This window comes from Eurytemora carolleeae, unplaced genomic scaffold (genome assembly GCF_000591075.1).
Source record: "Eurytemora carolleeae unplaced genomic scaffold, Eaff_2.0 scaffold525, whole genome shotgun sequence".
Lineage (NCBI taxonomy): Eukaryota > Metazoa > Arthropoda > Copepoda > Calanoida > Temoridae > Eurytemora > Eurytemora carolleeae.
In genome coordinates, this window is record NW_019396459.1 from 165,660 (window position 1) to 191,768 (window position 26,109).

Sequence of the window (26,109 nt, forward strand, 5' to 3'; positions counted from 1 at the left end):
GGGGGGGGGGGGGGGGATAATTTAAAAAGGAGGGGAAATAAATGATTTTTAAAGAAAATATACTCCCCTGAATCCCCCCAACCCTGTTCTCGGCAAATGGCGATGCTGACGATAATGCTTAACGAAAGATTTGCGTTAATCTTTATAATAAAACAAGACATTCATATATATGCACGTTCCGTATAGCCGGCCAAACAGTTGGACTGATTGTGCTGAAATTTTTTGTGGATACTCATGGGTAGCCGGGGGTTGTTATAGGCTAAAAAAAATTCGTTATTTTTTTCATTTTTTTCAATAATTTACTCTTTTTTTGCACGGACAACGCCGGGTCTTTCAGCTAGTTCAATAATATAATGTAACAAACTTTAGATTTAATATATCTTAATTGTATCGTTACCGTAAAATATCAAGATGTATTGATTCCTCGTTTTTGAATGGAATTAGTGCTGTGGCAAGAATACGTTGCTTCTCCTGCTCTAAACATAAAGACGGTTAGAGAATATCTGTGATTACAGACAAATTCATATTTTATTTGATAGCCGCTCATAATAAAACAAAACTTGTCTTAGAATTATGTCCAAAAATTAATAGCAACATATTCCCCGAAATACAGTGATAACCAGAAAACTGTAGAATAGGAAGACGAAAGTAAAGCAAAACTGAAGTGCAATTAATGTTGTTTCAATGCAAATAGATTTTCTTGTAAGTTATCAAATCACTTATTAAGTAAAATGGTTCTGCTGTGCCTCATGTTCATTGGACTATTTAAAGTCTTAACTTAATTCTAAAAGTCGACTTCCTATTCCAAAAATTTCTGGTTATTACTGTAGCTTAAATCAATTTTTTTAGTTAAACATTTTTTGATTTGATCGTTAATACAAAGATCGATTTGATCAACTTAATGCTATCAGATGGCTTAATTGTTCAGTTTTTGGTGAAAATGTTGGTAAAAATAAACAAAACTTAGTTTACATAATGCTCTCTGACGTCACCATGAAGGACGAAGGTGTTTACCTAAATGCGGAGGAAGAGGTCGATATGAACAAATACAGTTGAAAAATAGATCAAAACTTGTCTGAGGCCTTTCAGTAACCTTCAAATATTCTCCAGTAAAATAAAACATTAGATACAAATTTCAATAAGATCTTCTAAATTTGAAATCACTTGATAATGTTGTGTCATGTTTACAAAAAAACGCAATAATGGATTCAAATCAAATTAAAGTTATCGTCTTCGGACGTGTATTACAAAATTTTCTGTTTGCGAAACCGTCAGGATCCATTTCTATCTGGTAGGATTTCAGATCCGGATCCCAATCAAAGTTTCATGGATCCCGGGTCCGACTCGAAATGTAATTGATTGATTGATATTGACATTGATATCGAGTCAGGGCCGGGGAGTAATTTTTTTTAATGATTTTCGATGCTCTAAGGAAAAATGATAATTGGACAATTAACCAGCAACATAATTAACCAGCAACATAATTAACCAGCAACATAATTAACCTATTCAGATATTTTTTACCCAAAACTTTTTCTGTTTTCCCTAAAGGAATCATTTATTTTCCCCAATAAAGCGAATATAGCTCTAACATTTTGGAGGAAATAATAGTTTTCTAGAAGGAGGGGCCAGGGTCCTTTTTTGAAGAAAATATAACCCCCTGTATTGGATACCTGAGCTAGATATTCTTCTAGTATTCCTGAACGAAGATATAGGTAAACCCTCTCCTGACTAACCAGGGGAGAAACTAGCCTAGTTTCCGGGGAACAACTCACATCAACAATATTCACATCATCTAGAGTATCAACTTTTCAATCTAATCAATCAATCAAACTTTCTTCATTTTAACAAGATATTTTTAAATTAAAAATAACAAAAATCAAATATCTTCAAAATCCAAGTTTCTTAATTAAAACTTTTTTCAGTATCCTAATAGAAACGCGTGAATTTTTACATAAAAAAATGTACAAAGGTGGAATCTAGATCGAAATACGACAAAATACATAGCTAAAATGATTATAAAACTGTGGGTAAAACTTTACACAAATACAGCAAATGAAATATATTTACATTAAGTATTCACACCTGTAATATTTACCGTTGAACTTTGCACAAATACTGTAAATGAAAGATATTTAAGGAAAGTAATCACCCCTGTAATATTTACCGTTAAACTTTACAATGATACTGTAAATGAAAGATACTTACGGAATGTATTCACCCCTGTAATATTTACGGTTATATTTTACACAAATACTGTAAATGAAAGATATTTACGAAAAGTATTCACCCCTGTAATATTTACCGTTAAACTTTGGAACAACTTGAGCCACATTCTCCCATTCTTCTTCTGTCTCAAGATACTTGTTTATCTCAGCAATTTCTCTAAAACAACAAAAAAAAGTTTAAAAACAACCCGGAGAGGGCCGGGATGATTCTCAAAACTTTTGGATGCATCAGCATTCAGGCAATAAAAGGAACTGTCGTCGTATGGGCAGAAGATATTTCATTCAAAGAGGGGTCCAAAGGCCCAATTAACAATGTTACCCTAAATCTGATGAAACTAACGTAGCTTTCTGGTTAGAAATTGTTAAATTCTGTTAATTTCTCCAATGTTTTAGAAGCAAGAAATGCACAAGTCACTTTCGAAAGGTCCAACAAATGAAAATCACCAGTTTTCAAAAACAAAAACATGTATTTGTAATTTATACTTAGTCAGTTAATGGGTACTTCTGTGAATTGGCTATACCAATCTATCAAAACAGGGCAGAGTCACTTAAAATCACGTAAACAGTCCCTTTATTCTTCCGAAAATCATTTGTTTATCCTTTTCATTGCAGTTTTTTATTTAAGAAAAGAAAAATTAAACATTGTAAATTTCATGTCCAAAAAGAAACAGATAAGCTAATGTCCCTGAGAAAAAAAACATGAATGAAAAAAAGTTGAGATCGGGAAGCCGATTAAAAAGTTATTTTTAGCTTGCCAATTCTATAAAAAGGCGAAGAAACTGGTAAAAATGAGAATCTTCAGAAACTAAGATGTGAAGGATTAAAGGGATAAAATATAGATCGTTCATATAAAGTTTTATTTTAATAAAATAAAAATGGTGTTTAAGTTTAAGGAGATTACCTTGTATTATCTTGCATATTTTCCTCTATATTTATCTGAAATATTTAGAGTTTTAGTTTTAAACAATTCAGGGTTATTTAACTGTACGGAACAGTACATCAGATGATCAACAGTACAGATTATCATCAGTACATAACAACAGCAGTACATTAGACCAAAAAAATACAATACTGATGAAAAAATTATATGTTTAATTACAGCCAACAAGTTGAATGGAAGTAATCTAATTCTGTCTTGTGTGTATAAGAAAAATCATTGAGAATATATGTATAAATGTTGTACTGAAGTGTACTGCAGTGTTGGTGTACTGCATCACAGAGAAATGACTAATGAAAGGAGTTTAGGCTCGGAGGAGGTTAATAATATCATTTAAGACACAGATTAAACAGATAAGACGAGAAAATTAGTTGTTATAGTTTCTAGAACTTTTGAGAACTATACCCTCTGTGCAATCTCTTCAACCATCCTTATACGAAAGTCGACAAGCGACCAATATTTAATAGAATTCAAACGTTTTTCAAGTGACCCTATATTTGAAGAGTGGCCACCCTGCAAGAGCCATGCAAACCCCAGAAATCGGCATTGCTTTAAGGAAGATGACATTAATATTATTACTTAATTCTTTTAATTTGTAGTGAACATTCATTCAAATTAAAAATTATAAAGTAACATTCAGACGAAGTAAGACTGTACACCATATGCAGGTAAACTCTTATGTTTATATTTCATCATCGTTTTTTTTGAAAATCTTTAAATGTGGTCTAAATGAACTTCTCTTTATTTTCAGAGGCTCTTGTGATGTAATCTTTATTACAACTGCTACAATTAAAAGCCTATATGTTGGTAACATAAACAATTGTCAAAATACTCAATAGCTCAAACGACAGTAGGTCGGACATCATAGCATCTCAATATATAGGTCTAACAGCATAGATTAAATGACGTCTAGCTTAAACCAGTGCCGATTAGGGTTTGCAAAACTATTGCATGTTGTGGTATGTCCGACTCATAACGCACAATTTAAACATTAATCTGAGAAAAAATGAGGAAGATATCGTCAGTTTTTTTATCCATTAAAGTGTTGAGATCGGTAAATTTCCTCTAAGCGGGGAAACCACAATTAATATAATTTTCATCTGAGCTGAAAACTTTAGAATTGGATATCCTTAATCCCGATCGGTTAATAAATTTGGAGATTAATAACAAGAGGAGAACAAGCATTATTTAATATGGAGATTAAGAAAAAGAAGAGATCAAGCATTGATTTTGATATCCACCATACTAATGTTTTTAGCTCTGGACAAATAAGAATATCTTTTGATCAGATAAAATTAAAGTGATACTATTGTGAATAGGATAAACCACTCAATAAATGTAAGGTCACTAAAATCCCTTTAAATATTTATTTTTATGTCAGCAACGGTCTGAATTCGGTGTAAAGGCAACCCGTATTTTAACTTGACTTTTGCCTGGCCCTCAAAACTTTGATACATTGAAACATATGCCAGTGACGCCCTGTCAACCATAATTGTGGTGCGGTTAGTTAAGACCTTAACTCTGACACATACGGAACGATGGTTGACCATTTTATTTATTTATTTATTTATTCGTCTTATCTGAGCAAACTGTGATTAGAGATTGTTAAACACGCTAAACATGAACAACTAGAAATATGGAAACAAGATTAAGGATCGTATTAAATTCATTATTTTTGGCAACATCAGACTTGTTAATTGTTTTTAAACACTTGATAAAAAGACGTGAGAAAGATGTATAACTTTGTGAACTTTATAATCTTGCTTACTGATTGGGATCAATTAAGACTAAAGACAACATTTTTTAAACAATGAAACATATTTTTAGATATTTAAAGATCAATATTTGCTGGATTTATCAAAAACACATTGTTCTGCCAAAAATAGAGCAAGCCGAGAAATCTCGGTTTTAAAAAACAATGAAAATTCTAAGTTTAAGACAAGCCATTGATTGAACTGTGTGTATGTAAACTGCGTATAGTGTGAGTATGATTGGGAAATGAATTTAATGTCGACTAAAAAATTAACAATCATGAAAATATTTGTAATTTAAAAAAAAAAATACTTTTTGGGTTTATCTCACGGGGACAGGATGAAGAGAAAAAAAAGAATGTTCTGATCTTTTCATTGATCGAACCTCATTTTTTTCATAAATAAGGGACTGTTTCCTTCTCAGCAATACATTCCTATAGATAAGGTAAGGGCAGAAATCTCTCATAAATCCTATTGTTCAGCATAGGCTAGAAATCCTTTCCCCTCATGAACACTTTGGATGAGGGAGGGGGCAACATAACCTGAGGACTTCGCACTGCTGTAAGCAAATTCATCTTAAAATGGGAGTTTGAAAATATCATTGCGTTTTTAGGGAATGGTCCTGAATAAATGGATATTATAATGTATTCGTACGGCATTTCTATTCAATAACAGAGTTTGAATCATACTTCCATTTTGAAAAAAAAAAAGACTAGGATCTCGTAAAGAATCTTTCCGACTTTGTAGAGAGGCGTTTCAAATAACAAAGTAAGATCCGAAAAGATCAAGAGTGTGCTGTATATTTTTATGAATAACCCCCCCCCCCCCCGNTTAAAGGGTTAAATGTAAAATTGAAAATGAAGAAAATAAATTTTGTTATAAAACCTCGCTCTTCTGAAGCTTTTGCTGGACATGAAACAAACCCCTGTTCTATTAAATCTGTGGCCATGTCTCTCTCGGAGGGGGGGGGGGGGGGGGGGGGGGGCTATTATCCGTTATTATCATAAAAAGATGAATAAGTTCCTCCAAGACTGAGTCCGAACTCTACAAGAAGAGGGAAATGGTCCGAGGGTATATGAGGGTGCGGGCATCCTACAATCTTACTCTCCTTAATCCAGTCCTCAGATATAGGTCCCAGAATACCTTAAAGTATGATTTAAGGGACTGTCAGCGCCAAAGTTTGAGTAGCGGTCAAAAAAGAAATTACTCTAATTGCTCATACATCCATTTAATACGGTTCAAGTAATCTGGACAGGCAGTAAGTCGGTATACATCCAATTTTGATATCTTGCGTATACGTACAAGAAGAGACATCCATTGTATATTATTTTCTATTACTTTCTCGTCAGCTGCTGCATCTATTGAAAATAAGATAAACTTTGAAATCTCTTCTTGCAGGTATTCGTAGAGGTACAAATATGAGTTGTCTGCTACAAGCTTTTTAAGCATGAGGTTTCTACCTGCCAACACTTCCAGATTACTTGTTACATTACTTTTTATGTACATTTACAAAGAAATATTATTTAATGAACCAAAATGTAATATTTTCACAGAAATGTTATCATCTAATCAAAAAGTTACTAATATTGACCTGTAAAAATACTCTGTATTTTGATTGTTTAACGAGGGGGGACTGATTGGAGTTCTCATTTATTTTTAATACGTTTTGTAACTTAAATCTTACCTAGAGGTCGCATTGGTCCTTTTGGAAAGAAAATATAGTCAATAATTCCTGAACATATCATAAATAACATTTTCTCCCGATTTTTTAAAAGTAGTTTTGTGAAAAAATTTTGTATTCTGTGTTTTTCTTTAAATTAATGTATATTATGCATACTGCATACATAACGTTATCCCTCTGTGTGAAGCAGATTGTTTACAACGTATACAGATGTTTTTTTTAATAATGTTTTTATGAATGTTCCTTTGAAGTCAAATGTGAAGTTGGTGTAGGGCATAAGTTCTTCCGAATACGCTGAACTCATCTAAAAATATGATGTGTTTACTTGTTGACGATCTGAACATCAAAGAAACCTAATATACCATTTTTCATTCACGATATAACGCTTTTTTAGACTCTTTTTATTTTAACTTAATGCACTATCAGTAGAAACAGAAAAGATATATTGACTCGTTGAAAATGTCACAAAAATATAAATGTAATGTAATTTTTCATTTAAATGCGTAATATTTTAGCTTTTAATTATTGATCAAGCAAGTTTAATTAAAATTAAGTTTTAAAATTTGAATTTTGACGGTCTTAAATAATTTAGACGTGTCTTTGGTTAACTAGTGCACTGGTGAGTTTTTAAATACAATTCAATTATTAATGAGTCAATGAGTCACTTCAGTTATTCCTGTGGGGTTAACGAAAAATGATTGAATTAATCTTTAAATTAACAGAATATCTAGATCAAACATTGATTTCGATATTCACAATACAAGAGCTCCCACTTTAGAACAGTTAAAGAGAAATATTAACTTTGCAACAAATGCAAATTAAAATATCCTCAGACATTTGTTAAGTAGAAGAAGAACAAAGCAGACATGTATTCCACAATTTTCTAATTCTCGCTGTATGAAGTTTTTAAGCATTGTTATAATTTAAGTATTCAATTATACCTGGAAAGCGTGTGTAAACTGCTGATCGTTATTCGTGTGGCTCAACATTTTCAATAGACATTCTTTATATCCAATATCCTAGAAATATACATTTATTATTCCAATAACCTAGAAATATACATTTATTATTCCAATATCCTAGAAATATACATTCTTTATATTCAATATCCTAGAAATAGACATTCCTTATATCCAATATCCTAGAAATATTCATTCTTTATATTCAATATCCTAGAAATATACATTCTTTATATTCAATATCCTAGAAATAGACATTCCTTATATCCAATATCCAAGAAATATTCATTCTTTATATTCAATATCCTAGAAATATTCATTCTTTATATTCAATATCCTAGAAATATTCATTCTTTATATTCAATATCCTAGAAATATACATTCTTTATATCCAATATCCTAGAAATATACATTTATTATTCCAATATCCTAGAAATATACATTCTCTATATTCAATATCCTAGAAATAGACATTCCTTACATCCAATATCCTAGAAATATACATTCTTTATATCCAATATCCTAGAAATATACATTCTTTATATCCAATAAGACCCACAAGGTCGACTTTGTGTAACTGAAAAACGAACTTTACTATAAGTTGTATAATGATAAGGGGGGTATTGGAATCCGTTTATAAAAAAATCTTAACTTACAGTTTGTCTCAGAAAAATGGTCTTAAAAAATCGAATATTTAGAAAACCTTATCAGTTCAAAAACTTTGCTTTTCAAACCAATATCAACCAATATTATCGATTTTGGACATTTTTTATACAAATATTTTTTAGGTTTGAGTTTCTCCACTAACCTGAGATTATGTCCATTAGACTCCACTAACGATTATGTCCACTAGATTACACTAACCTCAGATTATGTCCACTAGACTCCACTAACCTGAGATTATGTCCACTAGACTCCACTATCTGCCTCAATTGCTCCATTAACATCATTGTTTGGATGAGCTTAACATCGCAGAACTCTGGATCCCAGTGAATATGCGCAGAACAGACAAGAATAGGCTGCGCAACCTAAAATTCACGGAATACATTCCAGATGTCATTAAATACACTATGAAGAACAGAAGGAGGTGGGGGGTATATGCTAAATGTAAATAAGGATAGTTTGTTTGAAGGGTGAAAAGTGAATGCTCATTTTGCAGGGGGGGGGAGGTAAGTGTATATAAAGTTGTCATCTATGTTTGTTTGTTAAGATGTCCTGTCATAACTTATGCCCTAGACCGATTTGACTCAAAATTGGATTTGAACTCGGGAGACTCACGGGAATGTTATTAGCTTGGTTTTGAGATTCTAAGTTGACTGGGTCTTTAAAAGAGAAAATAGCTAAAATACTAATTTACGACAAAGCGTGAGTAAACGGCGGGAGTAACTTTTAGTATCCTTGGCAACGCTGAGTTCTCAAGCTATTACTAAGTACTACCAGTGAACCGGGTGAAGGGGGTTGAGAGGGGGGGGGGGAGAAAATTGTACCTGTGAAGGATCTGGGGGTACCCCCGTCTCCCAACATGCTTCCTTTGTCTGAAGTAAAGCTGCAAGTGCAATGTTATCTTTCGTCATAACCCTGGTTTGACCATATCAATTAGTAGAATAAACAAAAACTATTCTCATTATGTTAAATAACATATTTGTTTGATTGAATTAATTATAATAAAAAATATTAGATTTATTTTAATTAATTTGCTTTGATCAGACTTAATTTCACTTGATTTGACACGACTTGACTTGCATTGATTTGCATTGAATTGAATTGAATTGAATTGTATTGAAAAGAATTGCAAAAATTTGGCTTGATTTAATTGATATGACATAATTGATTTTGTTCCTGTTAAGCATGTCTTCATGTCCGTTGGCGTGTTCTATTGCCATTTGATTGAACTCCACTAATTGTTCTTTAATCAGCACAAACTGATGATAAATATTCGTTTACGAGTCAATTGATTCTGCATAAAAAATATATTAAAAAATGTTTTCCTTCCGGATTAAAAGAAAAATGAATTATCAATTTATTTCTTCATGTGCGATGGTGGGAAAGGTGGCCTAGAAAGGGTTGGAATTTTCGATTAAAAAAGTTATCCGAATTAATTCCTATTTTTTACACTAAGTGAAAACTAAGTTTTACAAACTAAATAATCTTATTTTGAACGAAATTATTTTCAATCCAAAATTTAGCACAACAAAATGAAGCAATTCCTTTTCAAGTGAAACTAAGATCTAATCCACGACACTTGTCCTAAATTCGTTTAAATGTGACGAACTCATGTTTAATCATCATTACCTTTGGTCATTGAGAAATTAAAAATTAGTTCAACACATTAGTCCCAACAATATGAAAGGTGTGAACTTATGCATGGGATAAGAGGTTTAGCCAACATAACTTTAACTCGTATCAGTAAAGTAAAACTTTTGCATTTATGAATAAATTAAACTAATTATATTTTTCAGCCAAAGTCCGATTTACTGATATTATGATCGAATAAAGAAATGTGTCGATCTAAAATTAGTCCAAACAATAGAGTCTATTTAAATCAATTTCACTGATTTAAAAGTCACATATTTTTTTCTTAAAGGGATATATGCGCGATTTCAAGTGACCTTTCATGCAAAGAGGGGAATATACGATTTACAACGGTAACCTTAAACCCTTTGTGTATTGTCCGAGTACCGAGATGTGTGAGTAAACCCTCCTTGTATTCAGCAGAAAATCCCGGTGTGCGCTGGTCGGGGTGTAGGTAGCGCACACTGGGATGTTCAGCTGAATACAAGCGATAAGTTTACACAAACATTCCACAAATATCTCAACGGACACAATGAATTTTAAGGATACTGTTGAAACTCAGGCATTGTCCTCTATGCAAGGAGGGTCACTTGAAATTGCACTTACAGTCCCATTAAGTGATTCAAATGCATTCGACGATATTTTCCTTTGCTGTTCTGTAAAAGATTGCACAACCATCCACATGTTTTCGGTCAGATTCTGCCATCGTTTTCGCTCGGGATTTTGGAGAGAAGATACCTTCATAACCTAATCAAATAGAACTTATCAAATGTCAGTCGGAAATATATTTTCCACATAATTATTTAAAAAAGTGTATACTCAAATTAAGAATACATAGCAATTAATAAGCGTAGTAAAAAAATTTTGGGAGCAAATCTATGAAAATCTTTCAAACAAGGATAAAAGTATTTCTTTTAATTGATCAAATCTTACAAAATGGGCAATGGGCATGGACCCCCCCCCCTCCTCTCTTTTACAAAACAGCAACTATTATATAATGTTTCCTGAAAAGTGTGTGTATAAATAATCATAGAAAATAATAAATCACACCCAGACCTTTCTTTCAATAATATTGTTGAATGTAAAAGCTAAGCAAATCTAAAATTCATCATACCTTCTCTTTTTAGCTCTGGCAGGAAAAATTTATAAAACTGTTCTGTTTCCACCTCCTACAAATAAATTAACAAATAGTTTATTAAAAAAATTAACTCAGTCTGTCAACTCTGGCCAAGCATTCCTTGTTATAAAAATATAGATAACCTTGGGCGCACATACTTTAAGCAAGAAAAGGGTTGAATCTTTAAAATTCTATGCATAATAAAAACATTGCAATCTTTAAACATAATTAATTTTGAAAAGTAATTTTCGTAATTAAATATGATTAAATACATTAAACTAACCTGAAGTGCAATAATGTCGGCTGAGAAATGTTTTATTTCGTCAAGGATCATTTTCTTTCTGTATTCCCAGTTTAAGGACCACTGGGGGCACCAACCGTACAAACCCCTAGAATAATACAACAATACCATTTAAAGATAATGTGCTGCTTTAAAAAAACTGTTTTAGAATGCATTTTGATCTTAAAATAGATTTATCGGTATTGGGTCCAGGGACCAATTTAATAAATCGAAGAGGTCGCAATCACAAGACCAGTGGTTGAAATACGTCTTTGCGGTTAAGCTATTTATCAAGTCTGGTCGTCGGTTTCCCAAAATGGTATGGCTAAAAGATCCAAACACAGATTGGTTGATTGATTAAAAGATAGTGAAAAAAACACGATGGAGAGAAAAATGTCACAGACAAGAACATGGGCGAAAACCAGAACAATTACAAGAAAAAAAAGCAAATTAATCAAGAACAAAACAAGAAGAGCAAAAGAATGTAAAAAACTATCTTACCTTGTGGCATATCTGTCACAAAGAACATTATAGCACATAACAGTAAACAAAGCAGTAGGACTCGTCCTTTATAACACAGTACATGACAACCATCTCTCCTGGAATCGTTAAAGCAGCTTCAGTTTTAAATGACCCTCCAATTGTAGCGTGGCATGTACGATTGACAATGGTACCCTTCCTTTAAACCTTTGACTAATACGCAGAACGCTTTTACTTGTTGATAACTTTGTATTAAACCTGTTTCATGTTTAAAAATATCATATAATATAATATACTAATTTTGATTAATTTTCAAAAACTTGACATACGACAAAGATATGAAAGGTACCGTTGTGAATCGGAAAGGCCTTTCTATAAAGAAATGCATAATTTGAGAAGAAACAATATTGACAATAAAACTATATTATTAAAAAATCTAGAAGATTAATTTTGCCGGGAAGGGGAGAAGAAGAAAGGGGCCGTGCAGTAGAGGGGGGGGATGTCATGAAATGTTTCCTGTCAAGGGGCGCCAACTGCATCCAGGGTCTAGGAGGAGGGGGGGTGGTGGACACCCCTAGATTGTCCAACATGAAATCAAGCAGCTTTCTTGTTCCGTTCACCTACAGTCAAAACCATCGTAATTCAAAAGTTTTTTTTTAAATTCCATTTTTGAAATTAATCATTCTTTTAAAAATCATGAAACTGGACTTTATCAGTTCATAAAAATATTATTATGTTCAAGTACTTGAAAAAATTTTTTTAAAAAATTTGAATTTAAAAAAAGACTACGATGATTTTGTTCCTCAGAGAAGAGAGAGAGAATATCTGAGCCTAGCGGATTTCCTTTCAGTCCCATCGTCTGAAATATCAGTTCGTTCAATTTATTTTTGTCATTTCCTGGTGATGCTTTTAGCACAAAAACTTAAATTTTTATATTACTGAAAATTTTTTCATTTCCAGAATTCAATGGTAAAAAAACACCTAAAACATTCCTTTTCCGTAGGAAATAAATTAATTCTAAATAATTTATTTAAAAATGTGCAACCCTGAATAAACATCCTAAATACCTGTAACTGGAACAGCTTTCCCAATTCGTATGGAAGCGCTCGGAGATAGTTGTTACTAAGCATTAGTTCTCTGAACAATAAATATTCTTTTATTTTCAAAAAAATATAGCAAAAGGGTAAAAGAGACGTAGGGATTGTGTTCTTTACCCGCATCACCCGCGCCGCCAACCCATTTTTTTTCTTTCTTAAAATACCTTCCATTCAGAAATAGAAATTCAGGAAAATATCATCATTTTTGATTCATTGCATATCTCGCATATATAATTTTGAAGTAATGCAAAGTTACAAAAAAATAAGACAAATGGCCACATGGTGTTTTTTAATCATTTGTGAAAAAATTGCTTGTCTGCCTGTTCGTATGTCACCAATAAACGTCAAAACAGCTAAACCGATCAGGCCCTTTTTTGTGGGACCTAACATGACCACAGGGAAGGTTTATGGATAATCAGAATTTTAAAAATTTGCCTTCAAAATTAATTTTCAAAAAATTAAAAAACTAAAATCCACGAATTAAAATATTATCAAATCCGCGAACTTTTTTTGTTATAGCTTTTTACTTAATACAAAGAGAAAATGTTTACATGTAAAGCAACAATTTTAAAATTGAAATAGAAGATGGGCGCAAAGCACCATGAATACATAATCTTGATATATATAATAAATATAGAAGAATAAAATTCCATGATTATTGATCAGTACAGTAAGCATAGATAGATAGATATAGACTTAGATAGATAGATAAGAGATAGACGGATAGATAAATTAATATAAGTGGCAAACCTGAGATTGCAAAGATCGCCAATCTCCGCAGGAAGGGATCTGAGCTTGTTGTTTGAGAGATCAAGACGTCTAACAAAAAAAAATATAATAGAACTATATAAAAAAATATAATAGAACTATATGAAAACTTATTTTAGTTTTTAAAAATATAGCATTCAGAAACACTCGTTAAGATAATTATCAGTAACCAATATTTAAAGAGACGAATACTCTAAAAGTCAAACTTCTTACAAAGCAAAAATATTAGAAAACCCCCCCCCTCCCCAAATAAAAAAAAAACATTGGACATTTCGTGGCAAATATATTTACACTTCTTTCTTACTGGCACTGCAGTCATAAACAGAAAGACCCTGAATTAATTTATAGTTAATCAGACGACTTTAAATTCTAATTTTACAAATATGATTAATGAAACGATAACAAAATAGCCCTAGTCCCGCCAATTCCAAAATGTAATCTGCCTTTAATGTGCGTTTAAAATTACCAGAGATATATATGTAAAGTCTTCTGATCAACTCTCAATTAATTCTAAGTCTGTCTGGTTATGACTGTATTCATGTAATTCATGTAATTTTCGTTAAAAATCATTCATTTTCCCCAAATCAACGATGAAAACCTAAACAATAACGGACACTGTAAAGAAGGGGGAGGGGGGAGATTTGGCTCAATAAATAAAATATATCCCCCTGAAAAAAAATTAAAATTAATTTACTTGAGATTGTGCAGTAGGGCGATAGATGAAGGTATTCTGAACAGTGAGTTATCATTGAGGTATAGAGCGGTCAGGTGATGTAGTTGCCACAGCGAGGGGGACAAGTTCTTTATTGTTCCTACAAATTAAAAAAATTAGCAATCAAGAAATCATTAAATGAGTTATTCAATCAATCTTTAAAAAGTAGGAACTAGAAATTCGATTTTTCAGTAATTACCAATCCGATCCAAACATTAGCAGAATGTCAAAAAATATTATTTTACTGGAACTTTATCAATTAATCAATCAATTTCATGCCAAGCAGACAATTAATTAATCATTCCTAAGTCTGAATTTAATGATTTTGAGCCGCGTCTTAAATCCGCCAAAACCCGGTTTTAATTGCGCGCCGGCTTAAATCTTGAAACATTGAATACAATTTTAAGTGGAACCAACCAAATTTGAACCGCGGCTTATATTTAAGCTGCGGCTCAAATTCTTTAAATTCGGCCTCTGGGTTATCAATTATACTTCCACTGAAATGTTCAGCCTGTACGTTAACAATACAGGCTTAGTTAGTCAATAATACAAAATGATATGTATTTTTTATTCAGTCATTTTATCTAACTATTAATCAGTCAGTTGTTCTATCTATTAATTTAATCAGTCAATTAATCTATTTATTTAATCAGTCAATTAATCTATCTATTAATCAGTCAATTAATCTATCTATCAGTCAGCAAAATTAATCTATCTACTGATCAGTCATTCAATCTTTCTATTAATCATTCAATTAATCTATCTATTAATCAGTCAATTAATCTATCTATCAATCAGCAAAATTAATCTATCTATTAATCAGCCAATTAATCTATCTATTAATCAGTAAATTAATCCATCTACTAATCAGTCATTTAATCTATCTATTAATCCGTCAATTAATCTATCTATTAATCAGTAATCTATCTATTAATCAGTCAATTAATCTATCTAATAATCAGTAATCTATCTATAAATCAGTAATCTATATATTAATCAGTAAATTAATCAATCTACTAATCAGTCATTTAATCTATCTATTAATCAGTCAATTAATCTATCTATTAATCAGTAATCTATTTATTAATCAGTCAATTAATCTATCTATTGATCAGTAATCTATCTATTAATCAGCCAATTAATCTATCTATTGATCAGTAATCTATTTATTAATCAGTCAATTAATCTATCTATTAATCAGTAATCTATCTATTAATCAGTAATCAATCTATTAATCAGTCATTTAATCTAACTATTTAAAATTCAGTGATGGTGATGGACCAAACCTCTGTAGAGTAAAAAAGTAGATGTTAGTTCCACATTTATTGAAAATATATTTCGGTCTGGGTTGACCCTCGTCAGTTCTTGAGATTGTTTCTTCACAAAGATTAAAAACAAACTCAAACTTAATCTAACTATTAATCAGTCAATTAATCAATATATTAATCAGTAAATCAATCTATCTACTAATCATTCATTTAATCTATCTATTAATCAATCAATTAATCTACCTATTAATCAGTAATCTATCTATTAATCAGTCAATTAATCTATCTAATAATCAGTAATCTATCTATTAATCAGTCATTTAATCTAACTATTAATCAGTCAATTAATCAATATATTAATCAGTCAATTAATCTATCTATTAATCAATAAATTAATCCATCTACTAATCAGTCATTTAATCTATCTATTAATCAGTAAATTTACCTATCTATTAATCAGTAAATTTATTTATTTAATTTCATTTAATAAAATCCCACACCTGTGATCTCCAATTCTGGCCAACTTGTGTTTCTACCAGAGGCAACCTTGAAAAATAACAATTGTAACAGATTATCAGATAAATGTTTTTAAGGTGTATTTTTCTCACCATGGACTTTTTCATTAAGTTAAAATATATCTAAATTTTTTTTTCTAATTTCAAATACGAGTCAAAAAGAGAGTTTAAGTGACCTTTCATAACACATTTTAAAATAACAAGTAAACACAGACGACTTTATTATTAGAAATCATGTACGGCAATATATAAATTAGAAATTAATTTAATAGTCCAATTTGTCCCCCCCCCCCCTGTGGTATTACCGTATTAATAATTTATCCATTTCCTTATCCCCCCTACACATACACCCCCCTTTCCCCCCATAAAAAAACTACATCCGTGAACAAAAGGTAAGTAAGGTACCTCTTCAGGTGATAGAATGTGATGGGATCGATTTCTTTCTAATTTCTCCATGTCGCGACGTAATAACATTTTATCAAACATTACCGTCCAGTCGAATCAGACCTAAACCTTACACCAGCTTGGACACCAGGGTGTGAGCCAAATTTATACAAACTTAAACTAGTTTTGCAGACATATCTGAAATAAAAAGACGGTTTAAAGAACGCTTTTTTGACAAATCCCTCACATATCAAATACACGCGTAACCTCGATCAACATAATATAAATATCTAATATTCAGGGTGGCCTTTAAAGAAAAAATCCGTACATTTTCAGAACAAATCCGTACATTTTTGGGGGGGAAATCCGTAAAAAAAAATCAGTACAATTTGTATTAGGATGAGAATGAGAAACAAGTAAATTAGGATGAGAATGGAGGAGAAACAAGTAAATTAGGATGAGTATGAGAGGAGAAACAAGTAAATTAGAATGAGAATGAGGAGGAACAAGCAAATTATGAGGAGAATGAGAGGAGAATCAAGTAATTTAGGATGAGGATGAGAGGAGAAACAAGTAAATTAGGATGAGAATAAGAGCATAAACAAGTAAATTAGGATGAGGAGAAACAAGTAAATTAGGATGAGAATGAGAGGAGAAACAAGTAAATTAGAATGAGAATGAGAGGAGAAACAAGCAAATTATGAGGAGAATGAGAGGAGAATCAAGTAAATTATGATGAGAGTGAGAGGAGAAACAAGTAAACTAGGATGAGAGTGAGAGGAGAAACAACTAAATTAGGATGAGAATGAGAGGAGAAACAAGTAAATTAGGATAAGAATGAGAGGAGAAACAACTAAATTATGATGAGAATGAGAGGAGAAACAAGTAAATTAGGGTGATGATGAGAGGCGAAACAAGTAATTTAGGATGAGAAGGAGAGGAGAAACAAGTAAATTAGGATAAGAATGAAAGGAGAAGCAAGTAAATTAGAATGAGAATGAGAGGAGAAACAAGTAAATTAGGAGGAGAATGAGAGAAGAAACAAGTAAATTAGAATAAGAATGAAAGAAGAAATAAGTAAATTAGGAGGAGAATGAGAGAAGAAACAAGTAAATTAGGATGAGAATGAGAGGAGAAACAATTAATTTGGAGAATGAGAGGAGAAACGAGTAATTTAGGAGGAGAATGAGAGGAGAAACTGGATAAATACACATTTAAAATCTAAAAATCTATTATGGGATTCATTGGGATGGTTTCCTTCTTTGCTTGAGGTTTCTAAAAAAAACATTATTTAGCAAACATCAATATTCTCGAAAAATTATGAATGAATTTCGATGGTCAATTGAATCAACAATCAACCTAACACTATTTAGAATGCAGAAACAAACTAACTTAATTTTTTTGAAAGTTTTCATGCAAAATTTTCTGAAATGGTCTAAAAAAAGGTGCGGTAATTTCCTAGAGAACGATTTATATCATATAATATAATATNAGGAGGGGGGGGGGCCTGGGGGGGAAATCGTTCACCGGGACAGACCCTGGTAAATCATGTTTATAAAAATACCGTAATGCTGCAGGGACAAATGACTCGATGATCTTAACGTTACAAAAGAATAAAGTCACTTATGAATAAGCTTACAGTAATATAAATATATTACAAAATATAGATTACATGGAAATCAATTTTATTCAAGCTAATCTTTTCACGGAAATGAGTAACACAACTGTTTAACAATTCCACGGTAGGAAATTGTGGGAAAGCTTTCAAGAGGCGCAGTTCTCTCAATATTGCCGCGGTGATACTTTTAAACGGGTTTCAGTCGTATTCATTAAAAAGGAAACAAGAAGAAACTTTATGATTAACTGGAATGTTTTAAATTTACGTTTTATCAATTCTTATGCTAGTGGGCGGGGGCAGGCCCGTAACCAGGATTTTCCTAAGGATGTTGCGTAGTATGGGCCCAGGAGCACCGAGTGAAACATAGTGAACGGTGCAGGGGGGCAAGGAGCATTTTGGAAGAAACATATTATTTTTTAGTGAAAGCACAGGTGGTGTATTTTTCGACCTACGCAAATCCGCTATATTCCACTTCTGACCTTCGCCAAATCTGCTATACTACTCCCGACCTACTAGCACGTGGTTTCACAGCTGCTATATGGACTTGTGGCCGCAGCGCGCGGCCCCCTATACCTGTCCTAGCCGCAGCGCTCGGCCCAGAAATTGTCTTAACCTAACCTAACCCTCAAATAATACAAAAATAAACAGCTGGCGTAGGTCCGATATTGCAGTAGGTCGGAAAGTTAGTTGGACGGAAGTTCAGTAGGGGGGATGTTGCGTATAGATGATGTAACATTACCCATGAAAGCACAGGGGTTTCGGGATAATCTAAATATGTAAAAAGATTCTAAGAGCCATATAGAAAGATTTAGGTCCTCCAGCAGCACTCCGAAAACCTTAATGTGCTCAGAGTAGCGTGTCGAAAAATCCTATTTTAAGAGTTTTCAATGAAATAGCGGGTTTTTGGTCGAAATTCTTAACTAGAATATAACATTTAAACCACTTAGAGACTTCTCCCAAAAAAATCTTATTTGACATAAAAAGAGGCTTATGGAATAAATTCATTTATCAAATCAAATCAAATATATATTTTTGTCCCAAGCATATACATTATATAGAAAATAAAATATTTTTAAAGCATATTTATGAAAACTTAAGACGGGGAGGCATTGATAGCCATGGGAGCTGTTTAACACGCAGCCTCCCACTGGAGAGTCAGTTTTTGCAATGATCTGCTGACTTGAAGAGGTGATGCTGGATATCATGCTGTTCATGATGGGGGGAGCTGGAGCTACCCCCCCATAATACCCCACTGTGCCCCCCCCCCTCCTTTGGCCATATACTACCCATCCATGATGTATATCAATTTCTGGGTTTTAGTTTTTTTTCAATTTCCCAAATCACAGTATCAGTATCTGCAATAAAAAAGCCTTCCTTGCCCACCTTTCAGCTTTCACCTAGGGCTGGGCGCGTTAACGGTGGAACGATCGTTCTTTGCCGAGAACGAACGTTCCGATCAAGAACGATCCCATCGTTCCGAAAAAAACGAACGTTTAGAACGCGTTCTTAAAAATATTGGAACGATTAGTAAAAGAACGGAACGGAACGGAACGGGAATTGCTTGAAAAGAACGGTTAAAATCGTTAACAGGCCCTCGTTCTAGAACGGAACGGAACGATTTCAAAAAAGTCGGAACGTGCCCAGCCCTACTTCACCTTTCTTAGTTGATACCCTATATAGCATGGGAACCCAGCGCTGCCCAGGTTACTGAAAGTTACTCCCGCCATTTACCCGCACTTGAACGATTTTACCGTGAAACTGAATTTTCGCTATTAAAGTCGACCCACTTAACTTGGAATCTGAAAACCAAGCAAACATTCCCATGGGTCTTCTGATTTTCCAAATCAAAATTTGTTGCAAATGGTCCAGGGGTTCCTGAGTTATGATCGGACAAACTAACATACAAACAGAGATTACAACTTTATATATATATATACAGAAGATTATACATATATATTATAGTCACTAATTACATTTACTTATAGATACATTTATTCTAAAGCAAAATAGTGGATTTATTTAAATCAAATTAAATTGATATACATATATATGTAATATGCTAAAAAAAGTATAATTTTTTTTCAAATATTTTTAATTTTTTGTTTTTCAAAATTAAATTTTTTTATTCCAGGGACAATGCCGGGCACTTCAGCTAGTACTTAATTAGCTTGATCTTTAACCTTTTTTCTCTACCTAATTTAAGATATAGTGCAAGTCAAGTTTATCTGTTTTGCTTTGAATTAGTTCATTGGTAAAATTGGGGGGGGGGGGTAATTCCCCCCAAAACCCCCCCCCCCCCCGGCTATCCATGCCTATGCCCATATTCTTGCCATTTCCAAAATAAGGTCTACCTTTTTGTACTTTCAATATTACCCTAGAATTTCCTTTTAAGATTTCCACAGTTTAGTTTTATCTAATTCAACCAGCCTGTGAACCCACACTACAGAGTTTAGTTTATCTAATTCAACCAGCCTGTGAACCCGCACTACAGTTTAGTTTATCTAATTCAACCAGCCTGTGAACCCGCACTACAGTTTAGTTTATCTAATTCAACCAGCCTGTGAACCCACACTACAATTTAGTTTATCTAATTCAACCAGCCTGTGAACCCGCACTACAGTCGATCCACTCAACTTAAAATCTCTAAACCAAGCTAAGACTATTATCGCGGGTCTTGTGAGTTCCCCAATTAAAATTGAGGCAAATCGGTCTGCAGGGGCTCCTGAGTTATGATCAGACAAACAAACAAACAAACAGACAAAAGTGATTACAACTTTATAAATATAGATATTGAAATCTGAAGAAAATTATTAACATATATCTCCGGTAATATTGACAGCACAAAAAACGCAGACCACATTTTGGAAATGTCAGGACTAGGAGAATTATGTGGTTATTTCTCAATTATCTTAAATGTTAAAGTAGGTTGGCGACAGAAATGATAAAAATGGCTTTCATGTCGTCTTCCTACTCTCATGTTCCGAGGGACACCCTGTATTAAGAAGAGCTATAGGAAAATAAAATTTTTTAATAGAATAACTTCATAAAATTACTTGCTCAATACATTTGCGTAAAATAAATGCTAGATAATCTACAAAGGTCACAAAGTCGTATACCAGAAATGTCGCCTAAATTTGACCTTCTCCTTCTGTCTAAATTGCTGTGCAGATAAGTGTTAAACACAGGACAGTATATATCAGTGGTTCGAGGTGCATCTTTTTATATATCATCAAATATATTTTGACAAAATGAAAAAGTTTTTATTTCAATTTTCTTTTAATTGCTGGTTCTAATTTAATATAAATAATCTGCATGGTTATATGTACTTGTAGAAAATTTGGTCTCCTTTTCTGAAAAATCATATATTTACTGATAAATAAAATTTTTTATTTATTCAGATTAATAATAAAAGATTAAGAATAATATATTATATTTCTATTTATTTTATCTTTCTGTCCTTCATCTGGAAGCTAAAGGTTCTGCTAAGTCTGCACAATCTTTAAAATTCTTCATTTTCTCTCCTGTCAGCATTTCTGGCTAGGGCACCATTCTCTTCTATGTATACAAGGATCTTTATAAGGAGATCTACAAGCACCTCGCTATCATCAATTAATCAATCTTAAACACTGGCTAAGTGGAGAGTAAGTACAAGAGGGGAGTAGAACTAAAGGAGGGAGGGGAGTATGTGGGAAAAGGAGGGAGCTGAGGAGTGAAAAATAGGGTCGAGGAAGGCGAGGAGAATGGAGAAGGAAAGAGGGGATGAGGAGGAGGAGTAAAGAATGAGGAAGGAGAAGGAGGAAAGAAGTTGATGAAGAGGGAGAAGGGGCTACGATGGAGAAGAGTGGTGGGAGGAAGAGTAAGAAAGGAGGAGTTGAGTTAAGGGAAGAGTATGAGAGGAAGGAGAGAAGAAAATAGAGGAGGAGGAAAAGTAAATTCACAAAATATATATAAAGATTCAAACTTGAGGCTCGGTGTTTTATGTACAGCGCTTCAAAGTCACATTGGCTTTATAGTCTAGGTTCTGTTTTGAAGTTACATTGACTTTATAGTTCTAGACTTTATGAATTATATTGATACGAAAAAGATATAAAAGATTAACAATTAGATTATATGAAAAGTATGTAACTAAGATTAAAAAAAGATTAACCAGGATTAGATTAAACTTACAGTAAATAGGCAATCAAAGGTTAGATTAAGCTCAAAAACAATGTAGAAAATAAAGGATTAGATTTAACTAAAAAGTTTATAGTAAATCAAGGATTGGATGAAAAAGATAAAGAAAATCAAATAAAAGATAAAACTGAAAAATATAGAAAATCAAGGATTAGATAAAACTAAAAAGTAAAGAAAATCAAGGATTAGATAAAACTGAAAAATATAGAAAATCAAGAATTAGATTAAACTGGAAAATATAGAAAATCAAGGATTAGATAAAAAAGATTAAAAAAAATCAAGAATTTGATAAAACTAAAAAGTAAAGAAAATCAAGGATTAGATTAAAATAAAAATATTAAAGATCGAGATTAAACTTAGCAGATCAAGGTTGGAATTAGATAAAAAGTATAGAAAATCAAGGATTAGATTAAACTTAAAGATAGAACAAATCAAGGATGGATATAGATAAAAGTAAAGAAAATCAAGAATTAGATTAAACTTAAAGTATATAGCAAATCAAGGATGGAATTAGATAAAAGTATAGAAAATCAAGGATTATATTAAATTTAGAGTATATAGCAAAGCAAAATCAAGGATGGAAATGGATAAAAAGCATTTAAAATCAAGGATTAGATTAAATTTAAAGTATATAGCAAATCAAGGATGGAATTAGATAAAAGTAAAGAAAATCAAGGATTAGATTAAACTTAAAGTATATAGCAAATCCAGGATGGAATTAGATAAAAAGTAGAGAAAATCAAGGATTAGATCAAATTTAGAGTATATAGCAAAGCAAAATCAAGGATGGAAATAGATAAAAAGTATATAAAATCAAGGATTAGATTAAACTTAAAGTATATAGCAAATCAAGGATGGAATTAGATAAAAGTATAGAAAATCAAGGATTATATTAAACTTAAAGTATATAACAAATCAAGGATGAAATTAGATAAAAAAATAAAGAAAATCAAGAATTAGATAAAATTAAAAAGTAAAGAAAATCAAGGATTAGATTAAAATAAAAAATATTAAAGAATTACCTTGAGCTAAAAAGTAAAGAAAATCAAGATCGAGATTACCTTTAAAGTATATAGCAAATCTAGGATGGATATAGATAAAAAGTAGAGAAAATCAAGGATTAGATAAAACTTAAAGTATGTAGCAAATCAAAATCAAGGATGGAATTAGAAAAAAAGAAAAAGTTAAATATGGAAGTTTAGAAAAAATCAATAATTTAGGAAAGTTTTATGAAAATCGTTAGATTTATTAGATGGGCCAGAAAGTGAGGAGGGGGGGGGGGGGGTAATTAAAGCTGTTTCACGTTTAAAGATCTAAATTTATGTATTTTTTAAATTTTTGCCAGACTTTGAAGGTGAGACATGAAATAAGATTTGTTTTATGAATGAAAGTGTTCGTGTGATGGTGTGTGTGTGAGTGAATGATCGAGATTGAATCCTCGGGCTGTAAGATGAGGTAGGTATAGAGTAGAGTAGAGGGGGGTACATGTATACCAGTAGAGGTTTATAGTGTGCAGGGATACCACCATCTTTCTTTTATGAAATTAAAAATAAAAATATTTCTTTTCAGTATGACAACATTTTTGAATACTTAAAATATAAAAATGGAGATCAACTTTACTTCTCAGGCGGAGTATTGTTTACTTTTCTTCCAAAAACTGCAGTACAGTTAATTTGTAAACAAAGATATGGGGGTTCCCGGTGTACATTCCTTGATGTTATTAATAAAAACATTGACCTTCCATGGTGACATGATTTAGACCTTAGATTTTTGGCAACAATGATCTAAATTGTTAATTTCAAGCAAACTTTTTTTTTCTTGACTTTGATGCAGTTCCCGACTGTTGATTGAAATTTCACATTGAAATATAGGGTATACCCAAACTTTAGACTTTAGAGAAGATTGTACAGAATTCTTTTAACTTTTTACATAGATTTAAAGTCCCTGCAGCATAAAGGAATTGAGTCTTTGTAGACCTGATATATTTCTAACTATGAATTTTGTTAGATCAATTAATTTAAGTTTAAAATATCAAAGTTTTACACCATCAGGTTGCAAAGTTACAGGACAGATGAAATTTTATTTCAAGGCAAGAACTCAATTCTTTTGATTTTGCTTTGCCAAATCATGTAATATTTTATCAAAATACAAGATTCAAGACAGAAAATAAAGATTAACCTTCAAATTGCTCAATTATTTTGTGTCAGGTCGTCATTATAGTCTCATCCTTTGTGGGTCACCCTGTTTGTGCTAGATTTTTTCGGAGGAAAATATCCGCGAATTACATTATTTTCCTTGATACAATTTGACAAGTTTCTCTGCTCTAGATCTAAATCAGAAAAATAAACAAAAAGGGAAATAAACGACGTCGAGTTAGTATTTCATTGATAAAATGATATCTACTTAATACTTATGATGTATAGAATGATTAAAATGGCGACAATCTCAAGGTTCATCAATCTATATCTATACTTTGCTTGTCTCTTTTTGAGTGTTTGTTTGTATCCAATAAACGCCAAATTTATCATGGGACCTTACATGACCTCTGAAAAGGTTTAGAGATGATCAGAATTACAAAAAGTGACATTTTGCAAATCCGCAAAAAAAGATTGTAAATGAAAATTCGCAAAAAATTAAATATTGTTTTATCAAAGAGAAACTGCTGGAAGACTGAGCAACAATTAAAAGTGGAAATAGAAGTGGGCACGAAGCGCCCTAAAAGCCTAGTCATTGAAATGCGATTAAATTTTAATTTTTTCTTCAGATTTTAGGCTTTATGAAGAGACGGATTTTCAATAAATTAAACGATTGATGAGGTTGAATTTGATAATTGTGAAAACAGACTTGAATGGATAATTTATTTTATATAAAGGGACTGTTGAGTGTATTTCATGTGACCCTCCATTTTTAGAGTCAAAGACATGATGGAAATGGTTCCCTTTAAACCTTCGTCTAGAATTGTTGTTTTCTCCGTAAAAGTGACTTTCTGATTTTTACAATAGAGACAAACAAGAGAAATAAGAGAATTCTTCACTTTTAAGTTAGAAAAACGATCATAATTAATCAAAAAAAATCTTAAATTTCAGTTTCTATATCGGTTTTTTATTAAACCAAAAGCAAATGGAAATTTCATGTTTAGACTTGTCAAAGGCATTTGACTTAGCCGTCGCGATAAGTCTTTCAAAGTATTTAAAACAAAAACTACTACAGGCGCGCAACTAGGGGGGATGGCACGGGGGCCAGGCCCCCCCTAGCCTGATTAAGGTGGGGCATGCCCCTCCCTTAAGAAGTCTTGCCCCCCCCTGTAGGGGGGGGGGCAAGAAGTGACGAAGTCCACCCTGTTTTGCAATTTAGCGATTCATGAATCCTGACCCTGAGGAAATTTAAGAGCTCTTATTGTAAAATAAAAAAAGAGAATTTAACGTTAGTTTATTGAGCTTATAGTTCAATCAGAGGAATGCTTCAAAAACAATCTGAAAAGAAGGGATCAATAACAATAGTCTCCTGGAAAATTCAGAATAGATTGATCAAAATTATAGGAATAGCAATATAACAAATTAAAGTTTAAGCTAGTTTTTTTCTTTTGTGGGGGAGGGAAGGGGGGGGGAGGGGGCTGAAAACATGAACTACTTAATGATAAAGTAATTTATTGCTTGAATAAAGGTGAAGACTTTGTCCTAAAATCTATTCTGCATGAATGAGGTTAAATCTGCAAAATTCTACTCCTTCATAGCAGATGAAGGAACAGCTTATACAACCAATATCTGTAAATTATGAGGCATTTATATGGGACAGCATAGAATACACCCTCCCCCCCTTCTTTTTAAGGCATTTTCCTGTAACTAAAAA

At 32.3% G+C, this 26,109-nt stretch overlaps 2 protein-coding genes across 2 annotated transcripts in view; both read right to left on the minus strand.

Annotated features, from left to right (window-relative positions):
- The window catches only part of LOC111703675 (ELMO domain-containing protein 3), an 8,045-nt gene extending 3,722 nt beyond the window's left edge, over positions 1 to 4,323 (minus strand). The window contains exons 1-5 of the mRNA XM_023475709.1: positions 3,130 to 4,323; positions 2,306 to 2,385; positions 1,674 to 1,795; positions 1,015 to 1,093; positions 398 to 476 (exon numbers count right to left, since the gene is read on the minus strand). Coding sequence (XP_023331477.1) covers positions 398 to 476; positions 1,015 to 1,093; positions 1,674 to 1,795; positions 2,306 to 2,385; positions 3,130 to 3,146 — 377 coding nt within the window. The 5' untranslated portion in view covers positions 3,147 to 4,323. The remainder of the gene's footprint in view (positions 1 to 397; positions 477 to 1,014; positions 1,094 to 1,673; positions 1,796 to 2,305; positions 2,386 to 3,129) is intronic.
- An 886-nt stretch (positions 4,324 to 5,209) lies between these two features.
- LOC111703682 (CCR4-NOT transcription complex subunit 6-like) lies at positions 5,210 to 16,690 on the minus strand. The gene is given in 19 exon segments (XM_023475716.1): positions 5,210 to 5,475; positions 5,940 to 6,059; positions 6,601 to 6,648; positions 6,841 to 6,901; positions 7,539 to 7,619; positions 8,429 to 8,584; positions 9,044 to 9,134; positions 9,396 to 9,478; positions 10,495 to 10,595; positions 10,963 to 11,017; positions 11,249 to 11,354; positions 11,747 to 11,812; positions 12,242 to 12,345; positions 12,528 to 12,584; positions 12,793 to 12,862; positions 13,573 to 13,641; positions 14,285 to 14,402; positions 16,071 to 16,116; positions 16,491 to 16,690. Coding segments are annotated over 19 exon segments (1,584 nt in total). The 5' UTR covers positions 16,572 to 16,690; the 3' UTR covers positions 5,210 to 5,404.
- Between the last annotated feature and the right edge of the window lie 9,419 nt (positions 16,691 to 26,109).